The 24,096-nt window shown below is 41.0% G+C and overlaps 1 protein-coding gene across 1 annotated transcript in view; it reads left to right on the forward strand.

Moving 5' to 3' along the window:
* Positions 1–6,723: 6,723 nt before the first annotated feature.
* Positions 6,724–24,096, forward strand: part of FAF2 (Fas associated factor family member 2) — a 28,508-nt gene continuing 11,135 nt past the window's right edge. Inside the window, exons 1-3 of the mRNA XM_061617537.1 lie at positions 6,724–6,849; positions 20,686–20,754; positions 23,427–23,561. Of these exons, the coding sequence (XP_061473521.1) occupies positions 6,787–6,849; positions 20,686–20,754; positions 23,427–23,561 (267 nt within the window). The 5' untranslated portion in view covers positions 6,724–6,786. The remainder of the gene's footprint in view (positions 6,850–20,685; positions 20,755–23,426; positions 23,562–24,096) is intronic.

Here is a 24,096-nt window from a genome sequence, read left to right on the forward strand (position 1 = left end):
AAGGCAGTCCATTTCCATTTTATATAAGTAAACAATGTAAGGGAAATATATGCAATTGTCTTTATATTTGTACAAGTGTTCCAATGAAAGTGTTGACATGATAGTATATAAACCATATTAAATGTGCTTTAATTTTTCCATCAAGTATTTCAGGTCAAATACTTGGGACAAAAAAAAAATAACATGGGGTACTTTTTAAAACCTTGTTTACTAAATGCAAGTAAAATAAACATGCTAAATTAGATCCCTTTCTAGGGAACATTTTCTGATGCAAATTACCCAATTTACCCCCCCCCAAAATGCCAATTTCATCTTCATCACGAGCTTTAGCTATGTGCAGGGGTGTAGTCGTCCAGGGTCTTGGGGAGTCTTAGAACCCTTACTTTTTTGGGAGCAGGGTCCCAATGTCTCCAGCATCCTACAAGCCCATCAACATGAAAGGGGAATGTGTTAGGCATTGAGAAGAGTCTTGTAACTTGCTTCCTTGTTCATTCCTGCTGATTGGGGCCAATCAGAATGAAAGAAGATGAATTAGCCAGTGAGAGGACTCTTCTCAGTAGCTAACACTCTCCTTTTTCATGCTTATTGGCTCCTAGGAATGTCTGTTGTTGTGGAAGAAGGCATTAACAAGGATCTCATTCTCAATCCCACAGCAAAAAAGGGGGAGAGGGTGTGGCCATGACTAACATGAAGGGACCCAGGACTTCTGAATTTGCCAGTACATTACTGGCTGTGTGCAAAGAGATATACATCTCATTTCTATCACAGGTAACAATGGCATAATTGAGCATAACAACTGATATTTCTCCAGCTGTGCTTAGAGAGCCTTGTGTGTTTGCACAGGAATTTCACAAAGGCTCCTGCATTTATCTCTAATCTGCTTCCTTTTTCAATCCCTCCTTCATGTCTTCTAGAGATTGTGAGCTGCACTGCCTGCCTATTTGTTTCGAAAAACAATTCAAGGAGCTGCTTGACAGGCTTTCACAATGAAATACAATTCCTTCTGATGCAGCTGAATGGGGGGAGAGGTAAATGGAAAGGGATAGTGTTGCTAAGGGGGTACTGTTACGATTGCATTATGCACCATATCACAGAGACATTGGTCAGGCAGGGCACAGATCTTCAAGGCTGATGAAGTGGAACTTTAATTGTGGACTTTGCTGTTTGCTTAGAAAAAGACCTTCACTGTTTTCTTCTGTTCTTTTAATTTTAATCTTGTGAACCAATCAGAAAGGTGTGGCAGATGACCACAAGTTCAGAATCATTGTCCTAATCTAGGGCACAGAGTAAGATGAGCTGGACTTGGGGAAAAAGATGAGAAATGTTTGAGATCTGCCTCCCTACGGACTCTGTGCCACATGCAGGCAACAGGTTGACATTAGTATCCCTTCTTCATCCCATCTCTTTGTTATTAATTTCATATATTTCTTAGCAACTCTGACAGTGCCTCAGTCTCAGATGCCAAATATTATAAGGAAATTTGACAGACATTACTACAGTTCTAGAAAGGAATGGAACAAACAGTGGCCCAAAGAAACACTGGAGACAGAGAAGGGCTTGATTTTGGTTCTTTAAAAATGGAAACGGACTGCCTTCAAGTCAATCCAGACCTATGGTGACCCTATGAATAGGGTTTTCATGGTAAGCAGTATTCAGAGAGGGTTTACCATTGCCTCCCTCTGAGGCTGAGAGGCAGTGACTGGCCCAAGGTCACCCAGTGAGCTTCATGACTGTGAGGGCATTCGAACCCTGGTCTCCCAGGTCGTAGTACAACACTCTAACCACATTTTATTTACTTTCATAAGGGAGTCAGTTCTCTCAAAGGTTTGGGGAAATAGATCTTTAACTGGTACTGAAAACTCATATAAGAATCGGCAACAGCCTTTTTGGGGAGGGAAGAAATTAGGAACATAAGAGCTCTGCTCATTCGGGCTAATGGCCATCTAGTCCAGCATGCTGTTTTCACCTTAGCCAACCAGATATCTTTGCAAACAGGACCTTCCACAATCAGGATGCCTGTACTGAGAATGTACTCTGCTGAGTTGCCACTTACTGAATTTCAGGATGATGCAGTACCACTAAAACAGCATTTCCCACAGATCTTAAAATACAGGCAGATCTATATGGGAGGCGGCACTCTGCCAGGTATCTAGGTCCTAAGGGCTTTGTGTGTCAATACAAATAGCTCGAACTTGGCTTGTTAGCATAGAGGTAGACAGTGCAGTTCTTTCTGTACAGGTGTAATGTGCTCTCGGCAGGCTTTCCCACACAACAGCCATGCCAAAGCATTCTGCACCAGCTGTAGCTTCCAGACCAACTTCCAAGGCAGCTCTGCATATAATGCATTGTATTAGTTCAGCTTTGAGGTTACCAACACATGAAATACTGTGGCCTAGCTATTGCTGTGCAGGAATAGTTGTAGGTAGCACACAAAATTAAGTTGTCAAAAGGTCCTCTTTGCCATGGAGGCCACTTGCCACCTCCAATGAAAACTCCCCAAACAAAACAATTGCTCCTTTAGAGAGAATTTGACCCTGTCCAGGATAGGCAGTTTGCCCACCCACACACAGTGCCTGCATCTCATTAAGTCTCAGCTTACTCACTCTCATCCAGCTCACCACCGTATTCTGTATTCCACTGTTACCTTTATAGAAGAAGAGTAGATTATAAATATTTTTATAAATAAATAATAGCAATCCCTTGGGAATGATTTATATTGACAGCTTCCCCACACCCAGAGCATCTTATCATGGAGCTGAGGAGTCAAAATGATAAATAATCCTGGAAAACTCTTCGTATTTGATGTCCCGACTTCCTGTATCACATATAACCACTAATGATTAACTTATCAATGTTAAACAAGTCAAGGGCATCGCAAGGGATCAACATAATAACAAATAATTTTTTTAATTAAAGAAGGAATTTTAATGTTGGTGAAGTAAGGCACAGGTGGGGATGTCAGCAGTAACTATTTCCCCCCATAAAATAATAATCTACACCTTCATTTATTGTCCAGTCCATCGGTCAAGAGACCTTGGATTTAAACCAGTAATTCCATGGAAACGTACACCTTGTTACCGCCTTATCTGTGTAGGGCTGTAATGAGTTAATTAGATAGAATGATTAAAACCTTTTGCTCTTTGAACATGACGGAGCCCCAGCCAATGAAGCATCCCAGAGAGAAAAATGTTTCACAGGGGCATTTAAAGATTTGTGATTAGATGAAGGAAGAAAGAGGTAAAGGTAAGTATCAGCTTAAAGGTTATACTGAAAGCCATGAAATGTTTCACCCAGGGACCAAGGATATTATCAACAATTTTGGAATACAATTGTGAGGGCAGAAGCTATATTGGAGGGAGTCAAATGCATAGTCAGAGAAGGAAAAAGTAAAAACAAGAGCAAGTTTCATACTCTGGGTCTTGGAGATAAAGGACAGAAGGGGAAATTGAGTGGAGCGAGGCAAAAACTTAAGGTGAGAGAAGACAATCCTCTCAGACAGAGAATTCCCCTGGCTCAATGGACTAACATAGTGGAAAGACCAGGAGGCAAAACATGAGGAGGGAGGACAAATAAGCATTGTTGAAGGGAGAGAAGATAATGATCTGTTGGCAGCGGTGTAATGAACTGCGTGTACCCAGAGGTCCAGTCCAACCCGGAGAGAGATCGCCCAAGAGAAGAGACCACACACTAGCCTTTAGTCTTAAGAGTCTTTTACTGACATTAACGGTAATACAGATGAGAATACTTTCCTGACACTACTAACACCCCCCGACACCAAGCAGTTTCGGTTTCAAGGTTTTATGGACGACAGAAGCTCTGTGCCAGCTGCACATCTGTCCTTGAGCTTTCTGAACACCTTAACCCTTGGCTTTCCTTGCTGTCTTTGTGGAAAACCAGACCACTAGTCTCTCCAGCAGCCTACATGATCAGACAGAGAAATTCCACAACACAAGAAGAGACAGAGCGGTTCTTGGTGAAGATGACATCAAGGAAGTGCTCAAGGCAGCATGTCGTGTGGAAGGAGGCGGTATGGGTGACCATCTTCCATCTGGAAACCTATATCCTCACTGTGGGAGGCTGTGTGGATCCAGAATTGGCCTCTACAGTCATTTACAGACCCACTGTTAAAGACTTTATCTTGGAAGACAATCTTACTCGGCCACGAGTGATCGCCAATGAATGAATAAACATGAAATACAATAAAGGTGAACTGTTCTGTCACATTTTAAATCCAGTATTTCCTTCTAAGCCTTTTCCTCTCTCAGCCCCATTTTCTTTCTTCAGCTTTTGCCTGGTCCCCCATCTCTATATGTATCTGCTGAGTTGAAAATCAACAGAACATAAGGCTTTCACTCTCCCAGAAAGTGACAGCGAGGGAGTTGACTCTCTCAGGTGGGCCATGTAGGGAATGGGTTGGCTGTAACAGGCTGGAAAAACTGGTACCAACTCCCCCACATGGCACTGAATCCAGGCAGAGGAACAATGCCATCCATACCCCTTGGTGGGACAGAGTATGTGGAATTCTACCAGAGGCCTATCGTTCAAACTCCTGAGCTCACATTTTGTAAGTAGTGACTTAGGACTCCAGAAACTGTTCCCAAGACTGAGACAAGTAAACTACTGTTCATATCACAGAACATGTGCTTGCAATAGCACATTGCAAGTGTTTGTGCCTTTTGGTATAGTGTGCCTTTCACTATAGTGTTTGGGAAAGCCCAGCTAAGGCAGAGAAGGGCAAGTCCTGGGGAGGTGGAAGCCTTCTATCTGTCTCTCTTTCTCTGTGTGTGTCATAGAAATAGCATTGTATCCAGTTGTATGAGTGGGACCACATATTGTCATTGTACAAGTGGACCAGACCTTTGCTCACACAAGAGGACTTCCGCTTACATGAGTGGAACTCAAATAATTTGCGTATTTCAGGGATCGGGAACCTGTGACCTTCCAGAGATGTTGCTGCACTACAACTCTCATTGTCCTTGAGATTTTGACCATTGTCCCTAATGGCCGAGGTTCATGGGAGTCCAGCAACATCTGGAAGGCCACAGGTTTCTCATCTCTGGCATAGTTTCTCTGCCATCACAAGTTAGATGAATAGCTACCAGTCCAGAAAGAGGGTGTTTTCTATTGTGGCACCCAGCCTGGAAACTCCTGCCGTTGGGTAGTTCTCCTAGCACCTGCATTCCTAGCACTGCTGACTTCCACATACCAGGCTAAGGATGTCTTTCCCCCTTCAAGCTTTTAACAGACATCATAGCTTTTATATCCTTTTATAAGTTGCTTGTTTTTATTTTTGTGTTGCCATTTTATCTGTTTATTAACTATGTTGTGTTGTTTTATTGTGGTTGTGCATTGTTATAACCTTATTATATGCCTCCTTGCAGATTCTAAGAATGGATACCCCCTACTTAAATTTAGCTAACAGTTCCCATGCTTACGTTATTTGAAATAAACATAGTGCCCCATTGAAAGCAGGCAGCATTGCATGATCCTTCTTTGCTGTTTCGTCTTTGAAAGGCATTTATGTTGCGTGCATGGCTTGGACTTACTCTTGGCTGAGGTTGAGCTCTTTGTGCTTGCCTTGTAATTCTTAGTGGTTGTTGAAATTAGAACAAGAAGATAATACTAATTAGAGATCACTCCATGATGTTTGGCATAGGAGGAGAAATATGAGGCTCACATGGAGAACTGCGGCCTCAGTGTAGAGCAGGTGCGGTGGCTCTGGGAGAAGTACAGAGCCAACGGAAAGAAACACCTGCAAAAGCCATATTGAAGCAAGCATTTCTTCTCCACCCCCACGCCTTTAACAGGAGGGTTGAGGTTGCAATTTTATCAACATGGCAAGTTCTCTGGAAGATGATGGGACTTGTCTGAGCTACCGTGCATAAAATGATGAATGTGGTGTATCGAGCTACCCCACTACCTCCGGCCTTTGGAGGGCTTGCAAGAAGTGGCTGCAGGAGTGAGAGACTGCGAGTAACATAATGGGTGGGTTATTTCTATGAGCAAAGCTGAAACTGTCTTAACTTCCTTTTATTTTTGCCATATTGCCAAGAGGTGTAACATGGCCTGCTAAAGAATGTAATGTTATATAGTATTGAAAAGGGTTTTGGGTTTGCTGTGACATTTGTTATTGTTTTATTAATGCAGTTGGATTTTATTATGAAATTGTTTTTGTAATTGTTGTTTGCTTTTGTTGTAAGCTACTTTGAGCACAATTTTTTTTGTAAATCGCTTTGAGTTCCATTTTGGAAAAAAGCGACTAATAATAATAATAATAATTTTCCATTAAAAACATTCCTCAAGTTGCATCAAAACATGGCTGCAATCCTATCCGTGGATCCCTCTTTGAACTCAGTGGGACTTATTTCTGAGTACAGTAGAGCCATATAAGATTGCGCTATCACCCTTCCCACGGAACGCAGATACCCCTCGTGTCCCGCTGATTCGTGTACAGCCACGTGGTACTTTTTCTTCTATAGTGTAAAATGGAGATTCCAAACTAAACCAGGCTAGCTAAGGGCGTGTGCAAAATGACGTATGAGTGCGATCATAGACTTGTAGAATTTGTTTTATTTTGCAACTATCCGTTCCGTCTCGGAAAAAAAGCATCAAGAGGAACATTAAGTTCCGTATTATAACTGAATTCTTTCCTATCTCTATAACTGGTTACTGTAACCGTGTTTTTACTTCTATGGTGGCATGCGCGTGTAGAACGTAGCCGGAAGTTTCGAGCTGTTATGTCATTTCCGTGGAGTGACGCACCTGCGGGTCAGAGGCAGCAGCAAAATGGCGGCTCCAGAGGAGCGGGAGTTGTCGGCGGAGCAGACCGAGAAGCTGCTTCAGTTCCAGGTGCTGACCTCGGGCATGGCGGGTGGGTGGAACTTGGTGGACTCAACCAGGACGGCCGCCCCGAGGGGAGCTTGAGCCCATTCATCCTGCAGGGTTTCTAGCGCGCAGGATGGCCAAGAAGAGCGGGGGCAGCCTGGCCCGAGGTTTCTGCTGGACGTGGGATGGCGGTGGGGATATATAGGGGGAGGATGTATTTCGAGGAAGCATTAAGAGTACAGCGGCAACGCCCGGACCTTAGGTGAGCTCATGACTACCAGCCTAGGGAAGTCGCCGTCTGGACCTGGATCCCATTATTGTGAGCCCCCTGTAACGTGGGTAGCCGCGGACTGGTGCGTTTCCGAGGGGAATTTAGGGGAAACCAGCAACGTATAGTCTGCGAGACCGATCTGTGGGCTGTTAAGCTCCTTGGAATATTGTCCTTCGTTGCATTGTGCCATCTAAATTCACTAACAGCTATATACGTTGTAATGGTTAAGGACAACAACAGGAAATGAATCGGTATACCTGTATGAGGGAGGGACTTCCTGATCCTTTCCAAGGTGATTATTAAGAGGGTGGTTTAAAAAAGGTTCCTCACCTGTTCTAGGAGAGGTAGAGAATCCAACTTAGTAGTTCATGTAGTGCCCAATCTTCTGCATGTATTCTTAGATGAAAGTTCCTGAGTTCAGCAGTTCCCTACTCCCAGGTACAAGCTCATCTTTATATTCTGCCCTGTCTTTAGAACATTGAGCAATATATACATATAATTTTAATGGTTTTGAAAAGAGTAAAAAAATCAAAAACCACAGTGCATTTTCCCCTATTCCATAAAAAGCCTTAAACCAGCACAATTTGGGAGTACCTGGCAGAGTGTTTGGCAATTGTGAGAGTCTATTTGGGGCTTTCCTAAAAGTGGAAAGCAACTTGTTGATGATACATTCCCATCATGTTTAATAACTTCCACTAGAATGAATGTTCTGATTGACATTTTGACCCCTCTTAAGTCATGGGCAAAGCTCCCTTCTGTACCCTTCAATTACTTCCTGCTCTTCTATACTTGACTGCAGTGGTGAACACCAGCACAGTTTTTGCATTTTTAGCATAGTTGCAACTTTAGTTCTCTTGTTGCTGACTGCTCTTCAGGAACAGAACTCAAGAGGAACACTTGGAAGTTGCAGTAAGAATTCTTGAGTAGGTGTTGAGCACTACATGAAAAATACATACTATTGCAAAGTACTGTGATAGAACTTGGGGAGTGGGGGGAAAGGACATCAGTATTCCTAAGGCCTCCAAAAGATGAACAACATAAAGTGCTGAAGAAATAGTACTGCTTACAAATTACTTTTCTCTTATTATCCGTAATACTTGACACAACATTTCTTTGTCAGTGTTTGTAGTCACCAGTGATGTGCTTTATTTTTTCAAGGAAGAAATCTGTTATGAAACAGTTACTACGTCAATTAGTAATAATGAATGGATGTCAGTTGCAAATGCAATATTAGGCAAGCTTGGCAGTTTCAATGTTTCTAGCTTTGTTTACTAATACAAGTAAAATACATGCTAAGTCAATATAGGAAACATACCTTTAGTGTGGCAGCATCTACCCTGTGGAATTCCCTCCCTTTGAATATTAGGCAGGCGCCATCTCTGCTATCTTTTTGGCGCCTTTTGAAGACTTTCCTCTTTCAACAAGCCTTTTAGGTTGAGACCTATCCCAGTCTGCGTCTGTATTAGAATTGCTTAATATGTTTTTTAATAATGTTTTTAACCCTTTTTTAAAGTTGTGTTTCTTTAAAATGTTTTTAATGCTGTTTTGTTTTAATGTATTTTAAGATCTGTTTTTATGATGTTTTAAAGTGTTTTTAGCGCTTTGTTTGCTGCCCTGGGCTCCTGCTGGGAGGAAGGGCGGGATACAAATTAAATAATAAATAAATAATAATAAATAAATAAATAAAATAACTCTGTGGAGGGGAACAGGCCTGGGGGCCAAGTGCAACCCCCAAGCCTCTCTTTCAGGCCCTCGGGATTGTCCCCAAGACTATGCTCCTCACCAGCCCTGCTTCCCACTGCCCTTGAATGTTTTTGCCTGGCTGCATATGCCCTTGAACTTCAGTAATGCCCTTTGTGTGCTTAGATGGAGTATAGAGAGGTGAGTGTGTGTAGAAACTAGCCTACTGTACAAAGGTAAGTTAACATTTGTTGCTCTGACCACTTTTTCCTCTGGCCCCATCCACCACTGGCATGTGGCCCCCAGAAGGGAATGTAGTTGTTGGGCTGAAAAAGCTTCCAATGTAAAGTGGAAAATTTCTCATGCAAATTACCCTAATTTTCCAATTCAAATTTCCAATTCAACTCACATCACTGCACTTCACTGTTTCAAGGAAACACAGCATGGCAGTTTGGAGTGATATAATAATGGGCTAGCTGCAATTACAGCTCTATTTGTTCTGGTCTGAAATAGTTAAAGGTCAGAAGATGGAGGGAGAACTGAAAGCATGGCTATTATATTACCGCTGTGTCCTTAGCCTAGAAAAAAAGATACTATGTCGTTATGATCGGAGATGGATAATAGACAAGCAGGTAAAATCTGCAGTTCAGCTGTTCACACAAGACAAGTGCTGAGTAGGCAATTATATTGCTGGCCTGGGCAGAAAGTGATTTGTGAATTACTATGCATTCCTTGTTTTGATAATGTATAATATCGCGGTGGTAACCCTCAGGCTTCTCCCTTTAGGCCACACACCACCACTCCCATGCCATACTCCTCACTAGTTCTGCTCTTTCCCTTCTCAAGTGTCTTTTACTGGCTAGACTGCATCCTTGAACTGTGATAATGCCTCTTGCTAGCCTGGGGGAGGTATGTGCGTATATTTTTACTTGGTTGCAATGCAACCTATTGTCCCAAGGTAAGAGTTGCATCCATTGCCCAACACATCTTTGTCTTTGGCCCTGCCCATCACTGGTATGCAGCCCCTAGAAGGCCCACAATGGGCTGAAAAAGATTGCTGTATTACACAATCTGTATAATCATTTTTATAAGATACAGTTTCATGCATAGCCACACTGTTCCAAATAAATGGAATTTCAGCAGGTACTACTCATGTTTCTGTGTATTGCCCCCATTGTTTAGAGTTGTATGATCAACACTAAACCAAGCAAGTGGCCAGGTTCATTCTGGTGGCTTGGAAAACATATAAGCCAGTAATTGAGTAAATACTTTTTAATGTAGAATTTGGGGGAGAATGCTGGCGGTTTTTTCTTCCGTTTTAGAGAAATCTTGGATTTTTAAAGTAATTTCTGAGAGCTGTTGGTGTTAGACTGCATTTGAATTAAAGGGCTGGAAATATTTTCTGTCAGCTTCCATTGTCCCACAGAAAAAAATTAACTGTGGGCCATATCTGTGCCTTCAAAGGTGAAATGCAGATTTGGGTCAGCTGCAAGACAGTCAGAACTGCATCTTTGAAAGTGTCCCTTCTCCGGTAGCATATTGCTTGGCACTGGACTGTCTCCCACCTGTAGAGAGCTTTGAAATGGTTGACAATCCAACTCAGTATGTGCTTTTTCACCTTTGAACACATGGAGCCCACCTATCCATACTTTCAAAAGCACCCCTCAGGCAGGAGCCAGCTCAGTACCGGGCGGTCTCCTGTCTCAGGAGAGCTTTGTAGATAAGGACAGCTTCACATTGAAAGATGTGGGCTGGATGAAATTAAGCAGTGGGTCAGATTTAGCCTCTGTTCTGTAGGTTCACCACCACCGAATTAAAAGATTTGGTGTCCCATAATAATTACTCCCATATTTCTTGGTAACTGAATATAGAAACTAGGAACTCTATTGATTTCACCATTTTATATCTATCCCATCTATAACTTCAACTGAATCTACTGCTAGTATCCAGAAAAGTTTATTTTCCTAACTTACTTTTTAATATTCATTTAAGTAATTAATTTATATCCCGTCCTTCCTCCACTTGGAGCCCAGGGCGGTAAACAAAAACACTAAAATATCATAAAAACAGACTTTAAAATATATTAGAACAAAACATCTTTAAAAACATATTTTTTTAAAAAAAGCTTTAAAAACATATTTTTTTAAAAAAAGCTTTAAATACATCTTAAATAGCAATTCCAACACAGACACAGACTGGGATAAGGGCTTTAATGAAAAGGTTTGTTGAAAGAGGAAGGTCTTCAGTAGGCACCGAAAAGATAACAGAGATGGCACCTGTCTAATATTTAAGAGAGACCTAACTATCCTTTATAATAAACAATGGTTTTGTGTGAGAAACCTACTCAAAATTTGTGCACTAACAGATGTCTTGGGGAAAAAGTTAAAGAGCATACAACACTGGATATTATGCTCTGTTCAAAAGACATAGAAGCATAGTAACTTATTTGTTTACAGACTTACAAGACACTTAAAACATAAACAAAACAAAACATGGGATAACAGTTGGGAATGTGCGAGGACTGATAAGAGGGAAAGTGTCTAGAAAATGAGCACCTACAGACTGTTCCAGGCACTCAGGAATTATAAAATAATGCCCAGAGACGAGAGACCTGCAGGAGCCTCATAGTGGAATAAAGAGTATTTCTAAGTGCTTAGAGTTACGGCTAGATAGAGAGAAAGCACTGAGAAAAATAACGTGCCTTTTCGTACTATTCATGCGCTCTTGCAGCAGCAAACATGCATCTAAAATTTATATTCTCTCAGGCCTGTCCTTAGTGTGAAGAAACTGGCGGTTAAACTTTGATAAGAATCGTTGTGAGCACTTGAACAACTGCAGTGCTGTTGCAGAATTTGTCAGTTTACATTCTGTATGTGTTTTCTAGCTGATTTTTGCATCTTTGTGTAAACCTTTGGTGGGTATGTGTAGAAGAGAGAGAAAGTAATGTTGATTAATACAGTTTTGGAGACAAAGCTTCAAGAGTGAGCATTGTCTTGCTACTCCTGTAGTCAGAAACTTTTAAGCTACTATAGGGAGAAATCTGGAACGTATCTTGACCAAAGTTGAGTACTTTCATTTCTCATTTATTTCAATGGACAGTTCAAGCATGTGTTTTAGTATCTTCCACTTAAACTATAACCATCTTCTTAACTTTGGTTGGATTTGGTTGGATTTCAGGGAGCAGTGGGGTTAAAAGAGGCATGGGATGCCATCCCTCCTTCCTCTCCTGTTTCTCTTTTCCCCGTCATATGCTGCCTGTCTGTTGGATTCATCTGTTCAAGTTGCTACAGCTGGGGTAGCCAACATGTTGCACTCCATATGATGTTGGGCTGTAACTCCTGTCATCCCTGACTATTGGCCATAATGGCTGGGGCTGATGGGAGGGGGCACCATGTTGACTGCAGGTTATGTCAGCACAACAGCAGAGGGAGCCCAGTTTACTCCAAAAGGAGCTTGGAAGCACCCCTGTCTGTTCCTGGCAAATTGCTTGTGCCTTTTTTCAGATGGCAAAACGTTCTGCCTTTATGCATTAAAATTTGTTATGTGGAGACAGCAATCTACTTTTTCAAACTATTGAAATGTCAAAAGAAAGCTTAACTTTCAGCGTAAGATGTGTGATCCTATGAGAAATATTACCAAATTATATCTGGCATCTATAGCATGTTCAGTCTTTGATCACTGCACGTGAGAGAGAACAAATTCCCAAACTTGGCAAAGGCTTTTGTTCTGCTAGAAGTCAGGTGCTTTTCACCTTGGAAACATAATTCTCTGGAATTTGGCAGTGGTTTGGGAATTAACAGCAGAGTTAGTCACAGGCTACATGGAAATGTATCTGTTGTATGACATAAGAGCAAAATTAGATCGGGCTGCAAACAGCAGTTTGGAAAAAACTTACTCGTTAAATGCATTCATGCACATGCTGAATACATTTAACGTGTATGAATGCATTTAGCATGTGTATGTTTTTTCTAATGTGCTGTTTGCAGCTCGATCAGCTTTGGGACAACGGCATGTGGGGAAGGGAGAATTCTACCAGGGAGGGGAAAAGGCACGTGGGGTTTTTTGCCTCTAACGCCAAAATAAATTGACTGTCCTTTCCTTTGCACCTTGGCTGGGGAGGGTGATTCAGTGCCATGTGCTGCTTTGTGTTAGGGATTCTCCTTTCTCTTTGGCTCAGTGGAATGTTGTGGGACAGCCACTGCACCCCTGGGCTTGAACCAGATAATGCCAAGCTGGGATAGAGGGGCTATGATAGAGATCTACCATGGGGATGGGATGGGGGAATTGATCTTGGAAGATATTCACCACAGGCATGCATCCTCTGTGGCCATTTCTCTCCCCTAGGATCTCTTCACCAGTGAGTGGAATGCCCTTTACGATGAAAAGAACCTGGATTGAAGGGAGAATTTGGTCTGGGAAGAGGCTAATTCCTTTATCACTTCCATTCTTTCTCCTCAGCATTCAGGCTGAATGGGATGAGCCAATTCTCTCATGGTGTTTGTGCTCCAAGGCTGCCAGGAAAGTAGCAGGCCATTGCTTCCCGTCAGCATAATGCCAAGCAAGAGCACTCTTCCCGCCTGTGCCTCCAGCAACTGGTATTCAGAAGCATACTACCTCCGTCTGTGGAGGGAGAGCATAGCCATCATGGTCAGTAGCCATTGATAGCTCTGCCCTCCATGAATTTGTCTAATCCTCTTGTAAAGCCATCCAGATTGGTGTCTATCACTTCCTCCTGTGGGAGGGAATTTAACTATGTGCTGCATTCTGCTGTAGAATGAACCCAGTGTGTGCATGCATGCTTCAGCTCTGAATGTTTTAGGGGAGAGGGGATTTGCCGCCCTGGGCACCTGCTGGGAGGAAGGGCGGAATATAAATAAAATAATAAATAAATAAAAAACAGGTTTTTGAAAACAACCCTGTGGCATACTCCCTCGGTCAGTTGACAGAGTGAAAGCAAACTGATGACCAGGTCCAGATGATAGCCATCCACGTTCTTAAAGAACTCAAACGTAAAAGACTGCTGGTCTTTTCAACAAAAATATGTAATGTGTTGCTAAAATCAGGCTCCATACTTGAGCCAATATAACAATCTTTAAAAAGGGATCCAGAAAATTACAGGGCGATTAGCTAAATGCCTGTTCCAGGTAAATTGGTGGAAAGCATTACAACTATGATGCATATAGAAAGACTGGTCTTGCTGAAAAAGAATGTGGTTTCTGCAAAAGTAAGTCCTGTCTGTCTAACTTTTTAGAATTCTTTGGGAGCGCTAATGAACATGTTTATCACCAAAGACTCCTGAGCAAATTTAGTAATCATGGGATAAGCAGGGAAGTTCTCTTTTAAACAGTTATCAAACCATAAGATTCTTTAATCAAAGAACAGAAAACAGAAATTATTTTAAGCATTATTTTAAGCATTTAAAATGCCTTTTTTCAGTCCTTAGAAAATATCTAATGAGATGACAGTAATTTTCCATGCTTGCTGTCTTGCAAGAGGCCCTTTAAGTCACTGGGGGAGGGGATGACAACAAGTGGAATCCCAGATGAGAATGCATCCATCAGATTGAGTGATCTGATTTTTATGGACATCTTTAAGCTGTGGAATATGTTAGCAGGCGTTAGCTAATAACAACACTCTGTGTTCTAGACTGCATCTTCACAAGCAGTTATGTGGGAAATGGTGCAGTGCTGCACAAACGCTGTGCAATTGCATGGTTGAAACACTAATGAGAACAGCATTAGCCAACAATTATGCGACTCTTCTTTCTGACCTTGATTAAAGCAGTTAGAGATAACTGTGAAAAATGTTACAGGCACAGAGATATCGACACAAAAGCTGAGATTCTCAGCATGCCAAATTCTGTAGAAGATATACCAGGTCTGGACTTGCATGGCAATCCAGTAGACATGGAATCGTGTAGGTTGTTGTTCTCATCTGTTATAATAGTAATTCTGAGAAATAAAGCTTGTAAGACCATGACTACTGCATTACATTATGCTGATTGGGAGAAAAGCATTTCAAAGTGTGATTCTTGATAGTATGTATTGTTTGAAGTGCCCAACTCCCCTGTAACCATTGAGCACTATATGAAAACACTGGTATATAATATTTGTTTTCTCACATAAAGCTGCTACAGTCTCTTCTTATTATGTGCCATTAAGTCGATTATGACTTATGGCAACCCTGTGAATGGGCAACCTCCAATAGCATCTGTCATAAACGACCCTGTTCAGATCTTGTAAGTTCAGGTCTGTGGCTTCTTTTATGCAATCAAGCCATCTCTTGTTTGGTCTTCCACTTTTTATATTCCCTTGTGTTTTCCCCAGCATTATTGTCTTTTCTAATGAATCATGTTCTGTCCAAGTTATGATAACCTCAGTTTCATCATTTTAGCTTCTAGTGATAGTTCTGGTTTAATTTGTTCTAACACCTAATTATTTGTCTTTTTCGCAGTCCATGGTACCCGCAAAGCTCTCCTCCAACACTATATTTCAAATGAGTTGATTTTTTTCTTATCCACTTTTTTCACTGTCCAACTTTCACATCCATACATAGAGACTGGGAATACCATGGTCTGAATGATCCTGACTTTAGTGTTCAGTGATACATCTTTGCATTTGAGGACCTTTTCTAGTTCTCTCAAGCTGCCCTCCCTAGTCCTAGCCTGGAAATTCCTGTTAAATCTCATTGATATAACTCGGTCAGGCCTTGTGTTATAGCTCCTACTTGTTTTTGCTACATCAATTCTTACTATTTAAGAATTTAAATACTTTATTTAAATTGTATTTTGGCATTTTCAATATTGCCAGTTCATGATCTGTACTGCAGTCTGCTCCTGGTCTAGTTTTTGTAGAAAGTATGGAACGTCTCCCATCTTCTGCTACCAATTATGTAATCAATTTGATTCCTATATTGACCATTTGGTGATGTCCATGTGTACAGTTGTCTTTTTGGTTGCTCAAAAAATGTGTTTGCTAGAAACAAATTATTGGCTTCACAGAATTCAATAAGTTTTTCTCTTGCTTCATTTCTATCTTGTAAGCCCCATTTCCCCACAGTTTCTAGTTCTTCTGTGTTCCCTGCTTTTGCATTCCAGTCCCCCATGATTATCAGCACATCTTGTTTTGGTGTGTGATCATTTTCTTCCTGTACTTCTGCATAAAATCTCTCCAATTCCTCCTCTTCTGCGTTTGCTGTTGAAGCATAGACTTGGGTGATGGTTATGTTAATAGGTTTCCTATTAAATCTCATTGATATAACTCACTCAGACCTTGCATTATAGCTCCTAATTGCTTTGCTACATCAATTCTTACTATTAAACCAACCCCGTTTCTTCTTAATTTCTCATTTCCTGCATAAAATATTTTGTAGTTGCCTTTTTGAAAATGTCCCATTCCTGTCCATTTTAATTCATTCATGCCAAGAATTGTAATGTTGATGCGTTCCATTTCATGCTTAACAATTTCTAACTTTTCCTGCTTCTCACATTCCATGTTCCTAGCATGTACGTTGTATAACTCCGGATTCTCCTTTCACATCTGTGTGCATCAGCCTCTGGGCTTCCATTCAGCTTTGACCCAGTAGTGTCATTAGTCACAGTGCTACTCGTACTTGTCTGTTGTTCTTCCCCAGTAGCTAGCTGAGTGGCATCTGACCTAGTGGTCTCATCTTCCAGCACTATCTCGTGTTGCATTTTGGATACTCTGTTCATAGGGTTTTCATGGTAAGAGATATTCAGAGATGGTTTACCATTGCCTTCCTCTGAGTTTGTATGCCTCTTAGTCTGGTGTTTCAGCTTTGACCATTTCACCATGGGTGCCCCTGCTAGGAGTCTAGCCTCTTGGTCTAGACTCCTGACGGCATTGATCTCAGCTTCTTCAACACTCTCAAACACTCTCAGACACTTCCCCTACCACATTAAGGTGTGCATCCTCGAGGAGGTACAGTCTCTTACATACATTAATATAGAGAACATTCTGAGAGCCAAGTTTACTGCACATTGCAGTAGTTCTAGATGTATGTCAGTACAAAATAAGCATTTGGACATAGTTAATTGGCAAACAGCAGCACCATTTTAAGTCTTAATCTAGAAATAGGAAGAAACAATAGGTGTACATGTCCATTCAAGCACATGATTCAGAAAGGCATCTAAATTTTGTTGATCTTATAGGGACTGAGTAGTTTAAATCCTATTTCAGGGTTTATTTGTAAGACTCACTCGGTCAGTGCTGCAGGGGAAAGATTTGGATTAAGCATTTAACTATGAGTGTTATAAGAAATTATCTTTAAAGAAATAATTGGGTGATTTCACCGGGTTGCAGAGCAAAGTGTGTTTCCTGGCATGTCCAGCATTATTGAATTGTTGAATAAACATGCAACAAGGCCAGGAATACCAGCTGAACTAGCCGAGTGGAATGCTAGAGCCTGAGGGCTTCTGTTGAATTATTTCTGTATGCCTGCATGTTTTCTGTCAGTGCACTGTGGCATTACATATAGTGGCAATATATCCTTGTAGAAAGCATACCTACTACTGTTGTTGTGTTCATGTGAACTCATGGCTGCAAAAAGCATATCGGAGATGATTCACAATTTGAGCAGAGAATGCTAAGACATGAAAAGCTGAAAACTAGAAAAAGAAGTGCTAATGAAAAAGCAGTAAAGGCATCTTAATCATAGTGCTGTAACTCAAGTGGGGATGCTCTTTATAAATAGGAGAGCTCACATAAGTGAAGGAAAATCCAAATAAATTTTTATTTTATTTATTTGAAATATTTCTATCCCGCCCTTCTACCCTTTAATAGAGTACTCAGGGCGACTTACAAAAATAAAATCAAAATGTATTGTGGAAAGAGAATCTCAAGACTGAACACCTGATGTGATTGCTATCCAGGGTATAGACGGGAACCCTGATTTTGGTGCAGTCTTAGGGTTGTAACACACGTCAGGCCAAAATCACGCTCATAATTTTATACAAATGTTCATGTCTCATATGAAAGATACAACATATAAAATATTTGCTTGCATGCCATATGGTGGCTTGTCCCCCATCCCCACCTCCGCTTACTTGTGTTGTTAAGCTTGGATTCCGTGCTCATGTCATGTTTCTCTAGTCTATTGTGTTGCTCTGCCTGGGGTAAAATCCAGTTCTTCTCTGGTCTGCAGTACATCTATTATATAGCTCCTCTTTGTCATACACTGTTCTGCTTGTCCAGTTCCCAAACTTCATCATGTGGTGTCATTTTTTATTTTTTATTTCATTTATATCCCACCCTTCCTCCCAGCAGGAGTCCAATTCCTTTCTGAATGAATTGCTTGCATCTGTAGATTTATACGTCATGCCTTCCATAGAGACAGATATATCTATTAGGCAGTCCTCTTTGCAATGATCAGGCTTTTCATCAGCCCAAACAACTCTCACCCTGAACTGAAGAAGGAACTTCTGTTTTCACATAAATGTTGGGTGTTTGATACCATTTAAAAGGTTCTTCCTTCTGATTGCTACAACATCTCTTCATTTTAATGTCTCTTTGAGGAGATGCAAGCTTCTAGCTACAGAACAATGCAATGAAAAAGCCAAGGTCTGGCAGTAAGGTTGATAGAAACAGCAGATGTGAACACAGGTGGTGTGCACAGCCCCACAACAGAATCTCATTGTTCTGTCGGTGACAAGGTCAAATGTATTGCCAACATCATGAAAACTCTCTATCACAAGGAAATGGTTTTTTAAAAAATATATATTTTATACTTACATTCTTGTTACTAATTTATTGCTGCTTTATGATTTGCACTTTGGCACATTTGGAAGTGTAATGATTGCTATGCTGCCATTAAAGCAAATAAGAAAAATTTGCCCTATACGTGAATGTTCCTCACACACACTGGAAGTGCAGGGTTGGAGTGAATTCCAGAGGTCACTGTGCAGCTGTGGGATTTCCTGGGAGGCAGAAGTAATCCCTAGCTCTTCCATGCTGTACAGCGATGATCAAATAGTACTTTGAAATAATGTGGGATCTGTTAAATAAGTGAGCATAAAACTGTAGGATTACAGGGTTAGGGTGGGGGAGTGGATTTAGATGGAACCATCCCAGCAAAGCATCAAATACAGTAGGGCCCTGCTTTATGGTGCTTCGCTAATGCAGCTGTCTCAGTTAGACGCAATTACACTAAAGCCCCACTCATATGGCACTTGTTCTGCTTTTATGGCAGTTTTCGGGTGTTGCGTGCCATTCTATTCAATGAGTTCCGCTTTTTGGCGGGTTTTGCTTTTGGGCGGGGGTCCAGAATGTAACCTGCCGTATGAGTGGGGCCCTACTGTAATGAAGTTTTATAAATACCTTCAAATACTGCAGGGGGTGGTATATGTGGGGGCAGAAGGGATAGCTAACTAATGCTTCATGCTGCATAACACTGATTTGCTATTGCTGTGCTGTCGCGAAACAGAATTATGCAAACACTTTTTTTTTCACTAAATGAAAATGTAAAGCCATTTACCATACATCTTACATGGGAGTCGTTGTGATCTCCCGTCTAGTTTGCTGATCAGGTCTGTGCAAGTAGCTTCAAGAAACTCATCATCAGATCCTCCCAGACAGATCCTTGGGCCCAGCATGAAATTATAGGTGAAAGTTGTATGAAGGGACTACTGGGAGGAAAACTGAATGAAGTAGGTGGCAACTGTGTACTGACACCACTGGCGTCACTATAGTGAAATTGTGCAGGGTGAGGGATATTAAGCATATGTTCTAACTCCCCCTCAAACTTATAAATAAAACCACTATTGGCATATGAATGGAACAACTGTAGTAAAACAATGCAAAGGCCATTTGTGCACACTTTTCCAATTCCTGAGATAAAGAATGAAACACCATTTTGAAGTCTGGTGATGGTTATTAAAACATTTTGATAAATGGGTATGTGGAATCATGTATTATGATTACATGCATGCATATTGCAGTGGCAAAGGAAGGGGATATGTTGGTAGTACATATGGGGAAGAACAGTTTTGGTAAGATTTTTTCCAGCTCATTGAAGTCATAATTTAACAAAAAAATGAATAAGTAGTGGAAAACATCGGTAATACAAATGTTGGGTCAGTACAAGACTTATGACCTGCAAAAGTAAAATATAAATATTGCGTTAATGCCTCTTCATGAAAGTTACTTTTTTTTTTTATAGAAAAGTAGTGGATGCCAATTCAGTTATGCCATTTACCATTATTTTGGTAGTAGAAGTAGGAAATGATGGGAAACCACCAAATGAGGAAATACCCCTGGAAAAAGAGGTTAATATTGGTATGGGTTCATATGACAAAGGAGGAAAAAACCCCAAAGTGTCACTGGGGAAGAGGAATTACCCTGAAGTATTTTGACCATTAGGGCACTTAGCCTCCTTCCAGAAAAGCTAAGCATCTCTCACCTAGTAATGTTAAAAGTAAAGTTCTCCCGGCCTTCACCAAGGTTTTGCAAAGTTCAAAGCAAAAATCTAGGGAAGTATTAAGTGTAAAATAAACTTATGCCATGTATTCAGATCCCTGAGAGCCAGTGTGGCATAGTGGTTAGAGTGTTGGACTACGACCTGGGAGACCAGGGTTCGAATCCCCACACAGCCATGAAGCTCACTGGGTGGCCTTGGGCCAGTCACTGCCTCTCAGCCTCGGAGGAAGGCAATGGTAAACCACCTCTGAATACCGCTCACCATGAAACCCTGTTCATAGGGTTGCCATTTCATTCAGGTTCCTGGATTATTTTAACTCTTTATTCCTTTTATGAGGTAATTTATTTACTAATGTCTTGTTGAAGTCTGATTTCTGAATGGAAGTGGCCTAAATGAAAAACAAAACGTTAGTTTTGATTCAAGGAAAGTCTTGTGTATTGTATTTTCTTAAGTTTCCCCACCCTTTTTCTGCGTAGGACCTGACTGGCATAGAGTCCATGGACCAATGCCGTCATACACTGGAACAGCACAACTGGAACATAGAGGTACTGTATCACTTGGGACTTGCTTTCTTATTGCACTGATTAAAATAGTGGGTTGTATCCAGAACTGTTCCTACCCCTCTTGAAAAAAGGCTCTTTAATCCAGCAGCCTCCTGTGCCACTTCCTCCATTCCTCTGGAGCAGGTATGTGTATGTGTTGGAGGCTGCGAGGGGAAAGGTGGATATGCAGAAATTGCCTTACTTCCCCATTCCACTGATGGAAGCCTCCACTGGATCAAAGATTCTGCCATTCAAGGGACACCAGTGGATACAGGACAGTGACTATGTGCATCTCCGAAGTCAGACCTTGTCCTGTGGAAGATATTGGCATGAAATCCTTCTCAAGGCAACATTAGTTATTATCAGGGCAAGGTATACCCTGTGCTAAAAAAGAAAATCAAGTTTTGTACCATGATACTAATATTAGTCAGAGTTTTGCACTAAGGTGTCTCAAATTGACATAGACAATGCAAACAAATAACAAAGGCATTAAAATCAGATTTCAAAAAAAGCAACAAACAAACTGAAATACTCATGTGAAAATATATTTAAAAAGAATAGTTCCTCTCTACACCATTTAAAGGGAAGAGAACAAAAAGGCCACTGACACAGTTAACTATCCTGCCAATTAAAAATGGACGGTCTGGGTTAAAAAAATGCTTTTCCTAGTGCCTAAAAATGCAGCAGTGGTACCAGGCATGCTTCCCTAGGGAGAGCATTCCACAAATGGGGACCCATCACTGAAAAAGCCTGTTCTTGTGTCTCCACCCTACACACCTCCCTCAGAGAGGGCACATGAACAAGGGCCTCTGATGAACGCAGATAATCTAAATTCTGCATGCAGAAAAACAGAATTCTGCAACCTCTATTTATATTGATTATACAAAATTAGCCTTTTCCCTTAACTAAATAATTCTGCAGTTTTGTGCTCTGCAGAATTCTGATGATCAGGGGAAGAGGCAAGGAGCTCAGCAAAGCACTAGTTCTGCTCTATTCCTGATCATTAGAAATCTTAATCATCCCTTTGGTTTCTGCCCATATACCTGCAATCATGCCTTCTCAGTTAGAAGAGTTAGAAATATGCATTGTTTAAATGAACCCTGATAGGATTCTTAGCATTTCATGCACTTTCTGCCATAATTGTTTTCATTTCTTTAAATTCAATGTTCAAGCTGTTTTATTGATGTTTTAAAAGTGCAGTGTTTTCTCATCCAGCAGATGTTGACAACTGTGGTGATTTCACTTTTTATTTCTCTTTTTTCTAAGAGTAAAAGAAACCTGTCTGGTTGCACTCTCCCCACCACAACCAGCGTACAGCCCAAAAGTGCCCTTGGCACTTCCTGTAAAGCTCGTGGTTTCTTGAATCATAAGAACCATCTCCACAGCCTGAACTTTTATCCTTGTTAGTTGTACTTTAAAATGTGCTAATCAAAAAAGAAACCCACAAGTAAGTAGAAAGCCCAAAGGATTTTTTGCAAGTTCTCACAATTAGTCCCCTGGCAATGATTCCATCATTTTAAGAAATTTAAATAAAAACATTGATTAAATTCAGTACGTTCAGCTGAAGTATCCAACGTTGACACTGAGCAGGCAGTGAGGCTCAGTGGAATTGGGAAGAAAGCCATTTTTGGTGATTTCCCTTCCTCTGCGCAACTTCCTCTGTCAGGTCCCCTGGCCCCCTGGAGGAGATTTAGGAGAGTGCGAGGGGCTGCAGTGGAAAGGGGAGCATATGAAGCTGCCTTATACCAACTCAGGCCATTGGTCTATCTAGTTCTACACTGACTGGCAACAGCTCTCCGGGTTTTCAGGCAGGAGTCTCTTCAGGGAAAAAACTGAAAATTGCTTTCCTCCTCATTCTGCTAGTCGAACCCTTGCCGTCAGCTTAACAGCACCGTTGGATACAACCCTGTAATAATAATTAATACAGAATTTCCCAGGATTTGTGTGGCTACTGAAATATTTCTAAAGTAGATCTCTGCATTGCATCAAATTGGCATACTGTACAGGTTTTGGAAGAATATTTGATTGAACTGAATTTATCCTGCATAACATAAGAACGTAGGAAGAGCCTGTTGGACTAGGCCAATGGCTCATCTAGTCTAGCATTCTGTTCTCACAGTGGCCAACTAGTTGTCCATGGGAAGCCCACATGCAGGACCTGAGTGCAAAGAGCACTCTCCTTCGTTTTCTAGGAACTGGTATTTGGAAGCATACTGCCTAAAGTTGCACACTGAGAAATTTTATTTATTTATTGACTGAATTTATTTAACAGCCCATAACATTACTTCTTTGGATGGTTCATACAACAAACAATTTTTCTCCAGTCTGTTTGTTGGTGTGTTTTCTAACAGAAGAGCCTATCTGAGGCACTCTGTTACTTGTATTGCTTATCTCTCCAAATCCAAACTATATTGTCTCTGGAGCTTTTTAACTATGCCACTTGCTTCAAAATTGCCTGAGTTTTCAAATTCTGCTGTAACTGCTTCTAGTCATGCCTTAGTCTTTTTACTTCCCGGAAGATATTAAGCAGAAACCTATTGTCACTTAAACTTTTGGAACTGTATCTTCTAGACTGCAGACTGGTAGCATGCCTGTGCCCTCTAGGTGTTCCAAGCTCCTCCTGACGTTCAGAGTAGTACAGGATATGTTGACCAGTCTTTTTTGTTCCTCAATAGGCAGCTGTTCAGGACCGATTGAATGAACAAGAGGGTGTCCCAAGTGTCTTCAATCCACCACCTTCTCGACCATTACAGGTCAACACTGCTGACCACAGGATCTACAGCTATGTTGTTTCAAGGCCACAACCAAGGGCAAGTTTTATCACTGAGACTGGCTGAAATATGGAAGAATGTGTTCTCTGTCATCAGTTCTATGAACCAATAAAGCACCTACAAGTTAAATATTTTCCTGCAAGTTTTTTAGATCATGGACAACTCAAATGTAAACTTTAATGGCATTTCTTAAGAGGTTGGGCTTGTGTAAAAGTCCTTTATCCTGTCCCCAACTTGTGAATCGTTTTGTTGTGCTATTTGTAAAAAGCAAAAGCAGGAACAGTTTCCCAATCTTTGCACTTGTTATAAAATAACCTATTGCACTGTACTTGAGAAGTGATGGTGTTCATGATTTTTCCTGCATAGTTTATCTATGTGTAAGTTGTTAAAACCTCTTTGGTTAACCAATAAACTGTATTTATTTCTGTGTAGGAAGGAAAAATGGTGTATGAAGTAGCCCTCAATTAACTTGCACTTCTCAGTGCATATAGGCAGAGAAAGTGGTCTCGCTTTCATTTTTAAATTATGGAAAGATGGTAATATACTTAAAAGCCAAACTTTTGGTAATTATTAT

This window comes from Rhineura floridana, chromosome 3 (assembly GCF_030035675.1).
Source record: "Rhineura floridana isolate rRhiFlo1 chromosome 3, rRhiFlo1.hap2, whole genome shotgun sequence".
In the NCBI taxonomy this organism is placed as follows: Eukaryota; Metazoa; Chordata; class Lepidosauria; order Squamata; family Rhineuridae; genus Rhineura; species Rhineura floridana.